Genomic DNA, 15,955 nt, shown 5'->3' with positions numbered 1-15,955 from the left:
GTTTTTCACGCATTACTTGTGTGTTGCGTGAAAATCGCAACATGTTCTATATTCAGCGTTTTTCACGCAACGCAGGCCCCATAGAAGTGAATGGGGCTGCTTGAAAATCGCATTGCATCCACAAGCAAGTGCGGATGTAATGAGATTTTCACGGATGGTTGCTAAGGAGATGATGGGAATAAATAGGGATGAGCCCCGGGACCCCAATAAAATCCATTTACTTTATTATTTTCCATTATAACATGGTTATAATGGAAAATAATAGCATTCTTTAATACAGAATGCGAAGTAAAATGACCATTGAGGGTTAAAAAATAATAAAAAAAATTACTCACCTCTTCCACTTGATCGCGCAGCCATTATCGTCTTCAGAACCTGCAAAAAGACCTGCGCTGACGTCATCACACTCACCATGTGATGAGCGCGGTGACGTCAGCGCAGGTCCTGCTGAATGAACATAGAAGAACCTTCTATCTTCATTCAGCAGGACCTGCGCTGACATCACCTCGCTCACCACATGGTGAGTGCGATGATGTCAGCGCAGGTCCTTTTGCAGGTCCTGCAAGAAGAAGAAAGAAGACGATAACGACTGCGCGATCAAGTGGAAGAGGTGAGTAACTTTTTTATTATTTTTTAACCCTCAATGGTCATTTTACTTAGCATTCTGTATTAAAGAATGCTATTATTTTTCATTATAACCATGTTATAATGGAAAATAATAAAATCTACAGAACACCGAACCCAAACTCGAACTTCAGTGAAGAAGTCGGGGTTCGGGTCTGGGTGGGCATGGTGGGTGGGCACGGTGCTGCCATCACTGATGACGTCACCGTGTCCGCATAGTGTGATGACATGGTGACATCATCACGTCAACGTGCATGAGAATTGGAGCGTTTTCTTCAATCGAGATGTCCGCAATGGCGTCTCTTTGATCAGATAGATGAGTAGGTATCTTTTTGTTTTAACCCCTGATTAACCTCCTGATAGGCTGAATTTGACTCCCAGATGCTGTCATCAGCACCAAGCGCGGCATCTGAGGGGTTAAATGACGGGGCGGCGTGATTGGAGGTCCCCGTCATTGCACCCGCTACATACAATGGAGTAGCGTAACAAATTGAATTTTTTTCTCAAGGTTCAGCGAAGCAGACAAATAGAATTTTTGAAATTTTTTGCCACTAATTATTATTATTATTATAGCCTTTTCTATTTCATATCTGTCTGAAAAGATTGATAAAATCCAGTTCGAGCTGATTGTATGACATTTTATTCTTTCTCTTAAATTTAAAAAGAAATCAGATGACCTACCTGTAACAATGTTTTTTGCTCTTTCACTAGTCCCATTAAATCTTCTGTTTGGATCATTTTCTATAAATCAGCACAAAGAAACACAGAAGTGATATGCACATACACACCATGAATTACCATTACATAATTATATGTGCCAGCATTGGCTTCTTCTTGTGCTTTAACACCTTCACGCATTGTTATGTACATGTACGTGAGGGAAAGCTTCTTCTTGCCACATCCTTATATACATGTACGTGATGTGATCGGGCGGATGCAGGAGCTGCACCCGTCCAATCAGCAGCACGGGCCCGGCTGTAACTGCGGGGTTTGCAGAGGGAGGGGGCTCCCTCTTACTCCATCTGCTCCCCGTGCTGCGCTGACAAAAAAACATATGTACCCCAAAATAGTACCAATCAAACCGTCATCTCTTCCCGCAAAAAACAAGCCCCTATATAAGACAATCACCCAAAAGATAAAAAAAAATATGGCTTTCAGAAAATGGAGACACTGAAATACATTTTTAAAAAGTAGACATTAGGTATCGCCACATCTGTAATGAACTGCTCTAGAAAAATATTATATGACTTACCCCCTCAGGTGAACATCATAAAAAAGTGCAAAAAATGCATTTTTTTTTGTCACCTTTCATTACAAAAAGTGTTCTACCAAGCGATGAAAAAGTCATATGCAACCCAAAATAGTACCAATCAAACCGTCATCTCTTCCTGCAAAAAATGAGCTCCTACAGAAGACAATCGCACATCAGAAAATGGAGGTGCTAAAACATGATTTTTTAAAAAAAAATGCTTTTATTGTGTAAAACCGAAATACAATAGGTATTGCCGCTTCCGTAACAACATACTCTATAAAAATGTCACATGACCTAACCCCTAAGGTGAATTACATAAAAAAAAAAGAAAAGAAAAAGTTTCCCAAACAACCAATTTTTTGGTCACTCTGCCACTTAAAGTGTAATATTGAGTGATCAAAAAAATCATATGTACCCAAAAATGGTACCTATAAAAATGTCAACTCTTTCTGCAAAAAATGAGCCCCTACTCAAGACAATCGGCAGAAAAATAAAAAAAATATAGCTTTCAGAAAATGGTGACACAAAAAAACATGATTTTTTCCCCTCAAATGCTTTAATTGTGTAAAACTGAAATAATAAAAAAAAAATGGACATATTCGGTATTGCTACATCCATAATAACTTGCTCTATAAAAATATCACATGATCTACCCCTCAGGTGAACGCTGTTAAAAAAAAAAAAAAACTGTGCCAAAAAAGTACATTTTTGGTCACCTTGACCAAAAAAGTGTCATATTGAATTATCAAAAAATCATATGTACCCAAAAATGGCACCAATAAAAATTTCCTGCAAAAAAAGAGGCCCTGCACAAGACGATCAGCAGAAAAATTTAAGAAATGTAGCTTTCAGAATATAAACTGAAACATTATTTTTGTTTTAAAAAATGCTGTATTATGTAAAACTGAAAAAAAAATACACATATTTGGTATTGCCGCGTACGTATCAACCTGCTCTATAAAAACAGCATATGATCTATCCTATGTAAAAAAACATGAAATATGAACTGCCACAACAGGCATTTTTTGGTTTCCTTGCCTCACAAAAAGTGTAATATCGATCAATAAAAAATTATATGTACCCCAAAATAGTACCAATAAAACTGTCACCTCATCCCGTAGTTTATAAAATGGGGTCACTTTTTGGGAGTTTCTACTCTAGGGGTGTATCAGGGGGTCTTCAAATGAGACATGGCAACTTTATTAAAATTATCCCAGCAACATCTGCCCTCCAAAATCCATATGTCGCTTCTTTCCCTTTGCACCCTGCCGTGTGCCCATACAAAAATTTACGACCACATATGGGGTGTTTCTGTAAACTGCAGAATCAGGGTAATAAATATTGAGTTTTCTTTGGCTGTTTACCCTTGCTGTGTTACAGGTTAAAATAGATTAAAAACGAAAATCTGCAAAAAAAAGTGAAAATTTTAAATTTTCCCTTCATTTTCCTTTCATTCTTGTGGAACACCAAAAGCGTTAGCAAAGTTTGTAAAAATCAGTTTTGAATAACTTGAAGGGTGTTGTTTTTAAAATGGGTCCATTTATGGGTGGTTTCTACTATGTAGGCCCCACAAAATTTTAAGAATTGCTTTCAATAAGTCTTCTAACTGTCTGATAAATAAAATGTCATTTTCATAATGATGCCAACATGAAGTGGACATCTGGGAAATGTACAGTAACAACTATTTTATGAGGTATCACAATCTGCTTTAAAAGCAGAGAGATACACATTTCTTTAAAATTGTGAATTTTTCAAAATTTTCTGTAAATTTTGGAATTTTGTATAAAGGTGAAACATATTGACTCAAATTTACCACTAACATGAAGTACAATGTGTCACGAGAAAACAATCTCAGAATCACTTTCCAGCGTTCCAGAGTTATTACCACATAAAGTGAAACATATCAGATTTTCAAAATGTGGCTTGGTCCTTATGGTGAAAACTGGCTTGGTCTTAAAGGGGTTAATAATAATTGAAGGGATGGTCCCATGTTAGCTTGGACATATTTTGAAAAGATCCACCTAATTGGAAGAACAGTTTTGTTTTCAGAGTCTGAAGTGTAGAAGAACACAAAGTATGAGCATGAAGGGGAGCAGATAGACCATGTATTATTATGAAGCTTCAGTGACATCTGCTGGTAATGTTCTACCACATGTCCTTTACATCTTGAGATTGTGATTACTTCCTCACTGGAGCACTTGTCAGTTTCATTGTCGATAGCATAGGGATAATAAGGGTAGGTGAATCTTTGATGATCCTTACATAGCCTTATATAACTTTTAAAAGGGGAACACTCCCTTTATTTGCACAAGAAATTGAATTTACCAACAAGAAAATTATATACTTTGTTGTAGCCCTGAAAATTGATCAGAAGAAGCTAAATTGCTCTTTACAAATTGTAACATTCAATAGTTTTATTATTCTAGTGGTGGAATAGAGCATTCTGAAATAATAAAATAATGTATTATCCATAGGATGCGCCATAAATAATTGAAGGAATCTGTTACTGGGAAATTCAGTGTTAAACCAAACACAATGCCTTGTAGGGATAGCTCAGCTTTTTTGGAGAAAAATTTACTTGTAATCAATATGCAGGGTGGGCCTAAGCATCATTACTCCTCCTGCTTCCTCTGTCATCCCCTCCCAATCCTTGACTGACAGGACCTGGTTCCTGCAACGTGATCTTGTCTGGCCCTGTCAATCAAAAAAAGAGAAGGAGGGGCTGGCAGAGAAATCAAGAAGAGCAAACGTGCACAGTGTGGTTTGGGCCCGCCCTCACTGCACTTAACTGTTCATTTGAATAAGGATTAAAAGTACTTTTTCTCCAGAATAAAGCAATGGATCACTAAGAGAAGGGTATCATTACATTCAACTGAGCTAGCCCTACAAGGTATTATTCCTGAATTTTCTGGTGACAGATTTCCTTTGACAGACGGCGGTCCACCTATGAGATAAGATTATTTTAGGGTTATTATCCGGTATACTATACGTATGTTAGAAGCTTCTGTAATGGTTTTATTTATTTTACCAATACATAACATGAAGACTCACCTGTGTTAGTAGTTCATCTTTCTGTGCCAGTAGGTTTTCATATTCATACAGTTGGTGCTGTTAATATATACAGTAATAAAAAAAGAGAGTAAAGCAATTGTCACTGTATGGAGCACTCCTATTGATGTGTAATGCAATCCATCTCGGTACCATGCACTCACCAGTAGCTTTGAGTTCTCCACTCTAAGACTATCCAGCTTTTCTTTGACCTTCTCCTTCTCTGAGATCAGCTTATCATTCTGCAGGACATATTTTCAGATATCAAAGAGGATCTGTCACCTGTCAATTGTGAAACTGCCTACCTCGCTGTATTGCCACCACTTCCCTGATTTGTCTATGTTTTCTGTGCTCCACCACCACTTCATTTCTGAGATATTGTGGCTGCTAGTTCTGGTTAGTGCTGAGAATATTCTTCACTGCTGTGAAAAAGTAAGCACAGCGAGGTCTTGTTGAGTTCTCATTGCAGCACATGATATAGCACAGAGATCAGCAACCTCTGTCACTCCAGTTGTTCTGAAACTACAACTCCCAGCATGCCTCATTCACTTCTATGGGAGATACAAGAACAGCCAAGCAAGTGTGCATGCTGGGAGTTGTAGTTTCACAGAAGCTGGAGTGCCAAAGGTTGGTGAACGCAGATATAGTATCAAGGAGAAGATGGACAGACATCAAGAGTAGGAGCGCACCAAGCAGGGAGCAGCATCACTACAACTGCCCATCAAGAGCTCCAGTCCAGCATAAAAATACTCTCTAAAAAAAAAAAATACTCTCACTATCTTCACCAATCTGATGCTGTGTTGATTGGACAGCATCAGAACAGTGAAGAACACTACTACTTCAGAAATTAGCGCCTGGGTTCCCCTCACTTGACTACCATTGACATTAGCATATTGGTTTGTAGAATTAACAGCCCTGATATCTCAGTAATGGGGTGGAAGGGATGGGTGGTGTTGGGCAATTTTTTTTTTAAATAAATTCACTTGTTTTAAAAAATTGAAAAAGGTGTACCATGCTTTACAGAAACACAAAGCTTAGCACTGCTGCTCATATCAAGGACGTAAGTGGGACAGAATGTATGCAGTCCAAACTCAATGTTTTAAGCTCATTCTACACCAACTGTATCTTCCTAAATCAGACAAAAGTCTTGAAAGGTACTGGTTTCCCTTGCAGAGAACCACCTGGTGTAAAAAATATAACATGCACAATGCTCCTTGGGAAAAAAGAATGCAGATTAGCTCTCACTAGTGCAGGTAGCTAGCCTATAAAAGTCTTGAAACATAAGTAAGGATATCAGCCAAAACAATGGTTATAGATATGCAGTGAGCCCCTGATGAGCCAGTGCAGATGATGAGAGTGGTAGCGATGAAATGCTGTGTCACGGTGTACTCTCTCAGGTTGTTGCTCTGTGGGGTTCAGTGCAGTCAAAATGGAGATTGAAGAATTAGGCCAGAAGTGAACATTTCTCTTTACTTAGAGCAAAATACTTGTATAACATGGCACATACAGCAGTAGTAAGTACAAAGTGCAGTTTCTCTGGCACCAAATAAGGAGGTATGGTGGCAGTTTGGATGGCAATAGATTGGCAGCAGCAAGCACTTGTGGATTTAGGTGTTCACTGTAGTACAGGCTTAATGTTTGCCTAGTCTAGCGATGGTTTAGGTAGGTGGTGGTGTCTGGGCTGTATTCCCTCACCTTGCAGCAGTGTCTTTAAAGCCATATTTTGCTAATCGCTCTGCTGTCTTGTCTCTTAAGTTTTTTCTTGAGGCAGGATTAAGTTGTCCTCACAGGAGAAGAATATCTGGTTCCTGAGTTTCCCTCAGGAATAAGATGAGGTTCCTGGGAGTAGGAACTCTGACATGTGCTTTCTCACTTTCCCACTATCAGAACAGGAACTTTCCTCTCTCCTTCCTAGTTAGACAGGAACTCTCCTCTCTCCTTCCTAGTTAGACAGGAACTCTCCCCTCCTGGCAGGACGCAGGACCAGCCCACTCCTACTAAGAGGGAAGAAACAGGGTGGTTAGCCCTGTTCCTGCCAACCATTACCTCCTCTGGTGGAAAAATTGGTATAGCATCACATTACATTACATAACATTGTATAAAAGCATTACAAAACAGTTGCAGATACCCCCAGGTCTGGGGTACTGCAGATTGATGTTGGCTGATATCCTTCGTCATTTTTCAAAGGCAATAGGTGGCACTAGAGAGATTGATGGGGAGAGTTAGTTTGCAGACAACATCAGACAAACATCACAAACGAGCTGTAAAAAATGGTGGAATCTGATTGGTTGCTATGGGCAACTAAGCCAGTTCTACTTTACACCAGTTTAATAAATCTCTCCTAGTGTGCCTATAGCTCTTTAAAAATAATTGGTAGAGACTTTCCTTCATCTTTTACATTACCTCCTCCTGTAAAGTCTGCTTGTGGCTACTTAGCAAATGTTCCTCCTTTTCCTGCAAATATAGATACAGAAAAGATGAATAAAAGCTGATAAAAATGTCATTCATCTTTAAAGAGGCAATCCCATCACACATATCACGTAGATATCTGAATTGTGTCTATCTTTTATCTGGAATATGCCACAAATGGCTGCTGGGGATATGTTATAAATGTTTATGATGGGAACACCCCCTTATTTAAAGTGGGTTTGAGTAGGGGTATGACCACATGAACAGGCGTGACGTGTAGCCTTATAGGCCACAGTGGGTTCTTATTTTTTAATTAGGACCGCATTGTTTAATTTGTCTCCATAGTTAAAGGGGTTGTCTGAATTCAGAGCTGAACCCGGACATACTCACATTTTAACCCAGGAAGCCCCCCTAATATGAGCATTGGACCATTTTATGCTCTGATACACTTTTTTCCCTGTGCTGAATCACACAGGGCAAAAGCGTTTTTTGGAGATCCGGTGCTAGGCGGAGGTTTCTGCCCAACAGTGAGCCCGGTGACACATGCATTTACACTCTCCTCCTCTCTGGTGTGCTGACTGGGGAGTAGGGTAACTCCGGGAAGTGTAAGCTGCAATATTGATATGCCATAAATGTCTCGGATGATATTGGAATTATACCTTTACCTTTTGTTGTGGCCCTTGGGAATTATTCAGTATGACAATATGGACCTTGGACCAGAAAAGGTTGTGATTTAAGGGGCTGTTCACACCTCGTTTTCGCTGTATGTCAAGCGGATTTGTTTGTAAAAAAAACAAAAAACTAAAGAAGCATATGGCTTGACGTACTCATAGACTATAATTGGGCAAACAGTTTAAAAGTGCATACTTTTGATTCCGTTTGTCATTGTTTACATTTTTTTTACAAGACAGAATAACGTAGCATACCACGCATTTCTTTCCTGCAAAAAAAGTATAGAAACGTGTAAGTATCTTTCTTTTTTACATTGCAGGGAGATGGATGGAAACGTAAGAAAATACGTTTCCATCTCTTAAACATATCCTTTTTTTTTAGATAATGGCTTCAAACCTTCAAAATTCATTTTAAAAAGAAAGGTTTCACTAAAACGTATACTTTTTTTGTTAAAAAGACAGACACAAAACGTATTGAAAAGTATGCACAGCCGTCAAACATATGCATTAAAAGAAAAGGATAGAAAACCACAAAATTGCATAAGTTTGTATAAGTTTTTTTACTCTTTGTCTAAATGTATCCACTTGATGTACAGCAAAAACGAGATGTGAACAACCCCTAATATGTGTGGAGATGTTCTGACTTTCCCCTGATTGCAGATGTCAGGTAAAAACGGGATTGGGCTGTTGGATTTCAACATGCCTGATCCTTTTGTTTGCAGGGGAGAAATCTTGCCTCAAGAGATGTCTGGCAGTGGCTTATTCGGCTCTCCCTATACAGAACACATACATCCTTGGCTGAGCATGCATGTGCATGGGGATTCGGGATGAACAGCCATCAGTTGAATGAGCAGCTGACAGCTATTGATAGTGTACAGCCACCCTAAAATGTGTATCATCTAGGAATTGTATGAGAAGCAACCTAACTGCATAAAATGGCCCCTAAACCCATAGATGGCGTAAATGTATACATGCCATCTAGACCTACACCAGATTTATCACAGAGGCTCAGTTGTCTAACTTTATAGCAAATATTGGTTGACTTACTTTGAGGCAGAATTTTAGAATTGTGGTGCAATTTTGTTGCAAAATGTTGCATCTTAGTCCATGCCATCCCAATAAAGACCCACTCCTTTCTGGAATGGTACCACCCCCTTTTCAAGGTGCAGATACTTTAGTAAATCTGGGCAAATATATTTGTATTTTTCACTATAACAAATGTAACAGCGAGGTTTCTCAGCATTTGTTAACTGGCAATTGCTTCATGTGGGAATACAAGCTTTTTGAGTGCAATACCAGTATACGGCACAACTTCCATTTTTCACCTACCTTAGGGTACTTTCACACTTGCGTTTTTCTTTTCCGGCATAGAGTTCCGTCCTAGGGGCTCTATACGGGAAAAGAACTGATCAGTTTTATCCCCATGCATTCTGAATGGAGAGTAATCCGTTCAGAATGCATCAGGATGTCTTAAGTTCAGTCTTTTTGACTGATCAGGACAAAGATAAAACCGCAACATGCTACGGTTTTATCTCTGGCCAAAAAAAACTGAAGACTTGCCTGAATTTCCATAGGAATGTATTAGTGCCGGATCCGGCATTCAAAATACCGGAATGCTGGATCCGTCCTTCCGGTCTGCGCATCAAAAAATGTGAAAAAAATAAATGTTGAGTCTGTTTTTCCGGATCACACCGGAAAGACGGATCCGGCATTTCAATGCATTTGTAAGATGGATCAGGATCCTGATCAGTCTTACAAATGCCATCAGCTGGGATACGTTTTGCTAGATCCGGCAGGCAGTTCTGGCAGCCGCAAGAGTGAAAGTAGCCATACAGTAATAACTGCTGTAAGAAGTATGACTGTATAAGTGGCAGAAACATCTGCAACAACAAATCTTCTACATGAATTCCCTACTGGTTCAGAATTTTAATAGTGCATGACTTATATCACTGTGCATTGCCTGAATACTACTGTTTGGGCTGTGGGCAGTGGCATGTGGTTTTGCGGACATACTATAATGGAAACCAAATAGTGTCCCTGAAACTTATAATTCCGTAAACATAGTGTCCTCCAAAAATAATTGTGTTAAGCTGATACTGTGCCAGGATGCCTCCCAATGTAACAACAGTCCTCCCAAAAGTCCCATCAAGAGAAATAATTCTCTGCCAGAGTGCACTGGTAACAGTGCACCCAATAGTAATAATGTCCCTCATTTTGCCCCTAGAAGTAATAATGCCCCCATAGTGTCCCCAGTAGGGTTAATTCCCTCTATAATGTATGCCAGTACAAAAAATGACCCCTTATAATGTTTGCCAGTAAAATAATTCCCATTTGCAATGTGTGCCAGTACAAAAATCCTCCCTTATAATGTGTGGCAGTATAAAAATACCCTCTTATGTGTGCCAGTGCAAAAAAAAAATGTCCCCATAGTGGCCACCTTAGAATGTGTGCCATTACTAAAATGCTCCATTATAATGTGCACTAAGTACAAAAAAAAATGTCTCCTTATGTGTCAAAAAATGCACCCTTTTAGTGCCCCCTGTAGAACGGATGTCCCCATAGTGGCCCCCTTATAATGTGTGCCAGTAAAAAAATGCTCCTTTTTACAGCCGCAATGTCCCCATAGTGCTTTCTCCAGTTACAAACTAATGACCCTCACCCCATTGTGGTCCAACAGCATGCTGCCAAATTAAAATATTAAACTCAAATACTTACCTCCATTCTGCTGTCAGCGATGTAGTGCAAGACATAGACCTCTTCTAGTCTGTGCCCTGAGCTCTATGCAGCCCCACTCAGGCAGTGCGATAATGATGACACCGGCCTCTGATAGGCTACAGGAACTAGGACTAAAGCCTATTAGAGGAAACTGTGCGCCAGAGAGACATCGCTCCCATCCCCCGTCGCAGCATTCAACTGTATTCCTGTGCTGAGTACAGCGATGCAGATATGTAGAGATGAGTGTTCCCACAATGGAAGTGCTCATTACACATGCCCCTACCTGGTGCTGCCTGAGGCAATCGTCTCACCTCGCCTCATTGATAGTGCACCCCTGTGTGTTATGCTCCGTTCATTGAGAGAATGGGGCTAGGAGAGAATAACTTTTTTATTTTATTAACAATATGGGGCAGCACTACTGTAAAGGGGTCACTACGGGGGCTACACTATTTTAATGGGGTTCTAAGGGGGCAACATCATAGTAAACGGTGGGTACGGGAGTAGCACTATTGTGAGGAGGCACTAAGGGGGCATAACTGCTATGTGGGGGCACTAAGGGGGCATACCTACTGTGTGGTGACATTAATAGGACTGGGTGAGATTGGACATGTATAGATAGGTGTTGGACGGGGTTAGAGGCACAGCTTAGCATAGCAAAAAAATTGCTACACTCGCAATTGATGTTGTACCTCCTTGGGATTTTTAAATGTTGGGAGGTACGGTATTATGTGTTGACAGAATGTCAGTTTTCCTATTTATTCCTGTTAGTGACATCAAGGAATTGCTTTATTTGATTTACTATTACGTCATGGTGATCAGGCAGGCCCCGGAGAACTGCAGGGGCCCGGCAGTCGCTGATAGCCGGGCCCTGCTGTATCCACCGACATCGCTGTAAAAGCCAATGACAGCGGATTAACCCCCTCTATGCCGCGGTCAGTGCTGACCATGGCATAGAAGGGATTTGCGGTCAGTGAGGGATCCCATCGGGTCCCCGTTCTGCAGTGACGGGAACCCAATGGGTGAGAAGTCACCTGATGCCTTGCAGAGGCTGCCCAATGCCTTGCAAGGCATCGGGACCTGCCTTCTATGGAAGCCGAGAAGATCCAGCCCCAGGCTTGGTTTCCTAGGCAACCTCCTAATAGGCAATGCATTACAATACAGTTGAAGTCCCATATTGGGACAGAAATAAAGTTTAAAAAAAGTAAAAAAATAAATAAAAAAGTGTTTTTAATAATAAAAAATAACATTTCAAGCAAAAAAAAAACAAAAAACCTTTCCCTTGATTTTATAATAAAAAAAATTAATGAAAAAAACACACATATTAGGTATAAGATATCCCATAAGATAAACTCTGTAAAAAATTAAAAATAAAAACTGTCTGAAAAAAAGCCATTTTTGTCACCTTACATCACAAAAGTGCAACACCAAGCGATCAAAAAGGCATATGCCCCCAAAAATCGTACCAATCAAACCATTACCTCATCCGACAAAAAATGAGCCCCTACCTAAGACAATCGCCCCAAAAAAAAATAACTATAGCTCTCAGAATATGGAGACACTAAAACATCATATTTCTTTTTGCTTCAAAAATGCTATTATTGTGTTAAAGTGAAATTAATAAAAAAGTAGACATATTAGGTATAGCTGCATCCGTAATGACCTACCCTATTAGAATATCACATGACCTAAGCACTCAGGTAAACACCGTAAAAAATAAATAAAAAAACTGTTCCCAATAAGCCATTTTTTCACCTTATATCACAAAAAGCCCAACACTAAGCGATCAAGAAGGAGTATGTTGCCCAAAATAGTACCAATCAAGCCGTCACCTCATCCCGCAAAAAATGAGACCCTACATAAGATAATCGGATAAAAAAAACTATGAATCTCAGACTATGGAGACACTAAAATATGTTTTTTTTGTTTCAAAAATGCTATTATTGTTTTAAAGTGAAATAAATAAAAAAAAATTGACATATTAGGTATCAAAGCATCTGTAACAACGTGCTCTATAAAAATATCACATGACCTAACCCCTCAGGTGAATGCTGTAAAAATAAATAAATAAATAAAAACTGTGCCAAAACAATAAATTTTTTGGTCACCTTGCCCCTTAAAGTATAATAAAGAATGATCAAAAAATCATATGTACCCCAAAATGGTACCAATAAAAACGTCAACTCTTCCACCAAAAAATTTGCCTTCCAAAAAAAAATTTGCCTTCCAAAAACCATACGGTGCTCCTTTTCTTCTGCGCCCTGCCGTGCTCCCTTATATCAGTTTACCATCACATGTGGGGTGTTTCTGTAAACTGCAGAATCAGGGTAATAGATATTGAGTTTTGTTTGGCTGTTAACCCTTGATGTGTTACAGGAAAATATTGATTAAAATGGAAAATCTGCCAAAAAAGTGAAATTTAAAAATGTTAAAATTTGCTTCTAAAATTCTAAGCCTTCTAACGTCCTAAAATTTTTTAATTACATTTACAACATGATGCCAACATAAAGTAGACATATGGGGAATGTTAAGTAATATATATTTTATGAGGTATCACTATCTGTTTTAAAAGCAGACAAATGGAGATTTTTAAAATTGCGAATTTTTCAGATTTTTGGGTAAATTTAGGATTTTTACATAAATGAAGGTAAAATATGTTAACTCAAATTTATGACTGTCATGAAGTACAATGTGTCACGAGAAAAGAAGCTCAGAATGGCTTGGATAAGTAAAAGTGTTCTAAAGTTATTACCACAGATTTTGCAAAGAATGGCTGTCACAGCCTTTGCTGTGTGCGCCGTGACACTTGTGCCATGCTTGCGGTTGCCGGTGGCAACCTGTTGCTGTTAAGGCATGTGGTGGCAGTGTCTCGGCTTTGGCTGTGTGCGCCGTGACATGGTTGCCACGGATGCTGTTGCTGGTGGCAACGTGTTGCTGTTATGGCATGTGGTGGCAGTGTCTTGGCTTTGGCTGTGTGCACCGGGACATGCTTGCCACGCATGCTGTTGCCGGTGGCAACATGTTGCCTGGTGTGTGCACTTCTCCTTTAAGTTGTAGCCTTCCACTGTCTGGTGCTGTAAGGGTTAACTCCCTGATTGGGTGTGGTCGCTTTGGGCTATTTAGCTTCTGCTGGATGCCTGTAGCTCAGTGTTCCTCCAGGCTTGGTGTGTGCTGGTGGTTCACTGCTCCTGGCTTTACCATCTGTCCAGTGAGGGCCACCCTTGTGGTCATCAAGGCCTTCCCAGTTTCTCCCTTGTATCCTCTATGTACCCAACCTCACTTGTTGTATGTTTGGTGTGGGTTTATGTTCAGGGTTTGTTGTATGTCTTGTTTGTTGTTACATGTCTGGGCTGTTGTTGGTGTTTGTCCCTGCATGTGTGCAAGACGTTTGCCCTGTATGTTGAAGCCTGTTTGCAGCACTGCTTGGGGCTGCCATGCACTGTGTGAGCATGGGGAGTTCTGGCAGAGTTGGTATGCTGGATTCCTGTGTGGGTTGTTTGTATTGTGACCTGCAGTGTGTTCTGGCTCCTGTACTTATGCACGGGTTCCAGTTGTGGAGGCATCGGCAGGTAAGTGAGTAGTCTTGTTGTTTTTGCCTGCCGATCCTCTAGCTGTGTATGGGCTTCTTTTTTCCCTGCTACTAGGCCATTTGAGACTCCTGTTCATCCCTGTCTGGGAAGAACAGGTCGTCTCTCCCCTGCTCCTATGTGAGGGATTATCAGGGCGACTCAGGGCCATAGGTATCCTGGTATGAGCCGTCCTACCATCCAGGTCCGCTCATATGGTGAGGAGTTAGGGTGAGGATTAGGGACGCAATAGGAGGTGACCTGCTCCCTGATTCCGGCGTCCTGGCCTAGCTGCTTCCCCCTTTATCCCTTTATATTGTACGGTGGGGGGGTTTCCCCACTCCCCACCGTGACAACGACCTGGACAGGAGGGCGAAAACTGGCCAGGGGTAGAAGGGGTTAAAGTGCCATTCATTTAATGGCTCTGTACATATGAAAAGGGGTATACATACATAATACAGACAATTGCACCAAGCATGAACAAGACAAATTACAACTGGTATAGCAGGAGAGAGGGCCCTGCGAGTGAGGGCTTACAATCTACGAGTTGATAAATCTCCCCCAGTGTGTCAGTTGGAGAGTCAGTATCTTGGTCACATGACACAGCTGAGGACCAGAAGGGAGTAGATAACTTGCACTGTTTTCAGTGGGAGGACACGGATTATGCCTGTGACTTAAATCTAAGTAATAGGCCATTTTATGATGACACATTCCATTTATGTGTTTTTTTTCTACGTGGATTTTGTCATCGAAAATGTGCCAAAGTCCTTGTCAGTAGTTAACCATTTGAACACATCCTTAAAATTCCAAAAATTTATGCTTAAAATTAGATGAATGTATGTGATCTGTTTATTGAACTTTACTAACCATTTGCTTTTTTTCAGTAATTACAACACTAATTTTGTCTTCTAGGTTTTTGACGAATATCTTCGTATCTTCAAGCTCATTCCAAATGGACCGAGCATGTTGCATGGCCTGCTGGGAACTAAAATATACATATTATCAAACTTTAAATGATGTATCAGAAGAAAGCAGGTTTTAAAGGGAATCTGTAACCAGTTGATTGCTGCTAGGTTCTAACATCTCCAGCACATGCCAAGACAGCTTTTTCCATGTGAATCAGCAGCAGGTGGATGGGAGAGGCAGCATGAGCTCATGAATATCGGCATGCGTTGGAGCTGTTTAGCACAAGATTTTAGCAATATGGCTGGGTCAGTTAACGCTTTCCTGACCGCCTTACGTATATATACATCGGGGTATGGGACTTTAAATATGGCGCCTGCTTGCACGTGCAAAGGGTGCCATAGCCACCAAGTGCCTGCTGTTTTAACCCTTCAGATGCCGTGGTAAAATGTAAGCACAGCATCTGCGATGATAAAAACTGGGATCGCAGGCTCCCGGCCATGCTCCGACTCCTACCTGTGAGGATCGGGGGAGCTGGAGTGTGTGTGCAGCAGCCCCTGCCTTCCTGAGTGACAGGAGGCTGCTGCACATTAGTTCCTATGGAGAGCCTGCCGGTGGCAGGGCTCCATAGGAAAACAGTAATTTTCTCATAGACTCCAGTGCTAATGCATTAGCATTGAAGTCTATGAGAGAATCAATCTAATGATTGCTTGTTATAGTTTCCTAGGGAAACTATAAAAAAGTGTAAAAGAATAAATAAATTCAAATTA

General features: G+C 40.5%; 1 protein-coding gene across 1 annotated transcript in view; it reads right to left on the bottom strand.

The window, feature by feature from the left end:
• KASH5 (KASH domain containing 5) overlaps nt 1-15,955 on the bottom strand; it is a 109,745-nt gene that overhangs the window by 66,728 nt on the left and 27,062 nt on the right. The window contains exons 4-8 of the mRNA XM_040433007.1: nt 15,150-15,267; nt 7,328-7,378; nt 5,089-5,166; nt 4,928-4,984; nt 1,306-1,365 (exon numbers count right to left, since the gene is read on the bottom strand). Of these exons, the coding sequence (XP_040288941.1) occupies nt 1,306-1,365; nt 4,928-4,984; nt 5,089-5,166; nt 7,328-7,378; nt 15,150-15,267 (364 nt within the window). The remainder of the gene's footprint in view (nt 1-1,305; nt 1,366-4,927; nt 4,985-5,088; nt 5,167-7,327; nt 7,379-15,149; nt 15,268-15,955) is intronic.

The sequence above is a fragment of the Bufo bufo genome, chromosome 1, assembly GCF_905171765.1.
Source record: "Bufo bufo chromosome 1, aBufBuf1.1, whole genome shotgun sequence".
Classification (NCBI taxonomy): Eukaryota; Metazoa; Chordata; class Amphibia; order Anura; family Bufonidae; genus Bufo; species Bufo bufo.
The sequence above is the reverse complement of the archived record's forward strand: the minus strand, read 5'-3'. Positions and strand labels throughout refer to the sequence as shown.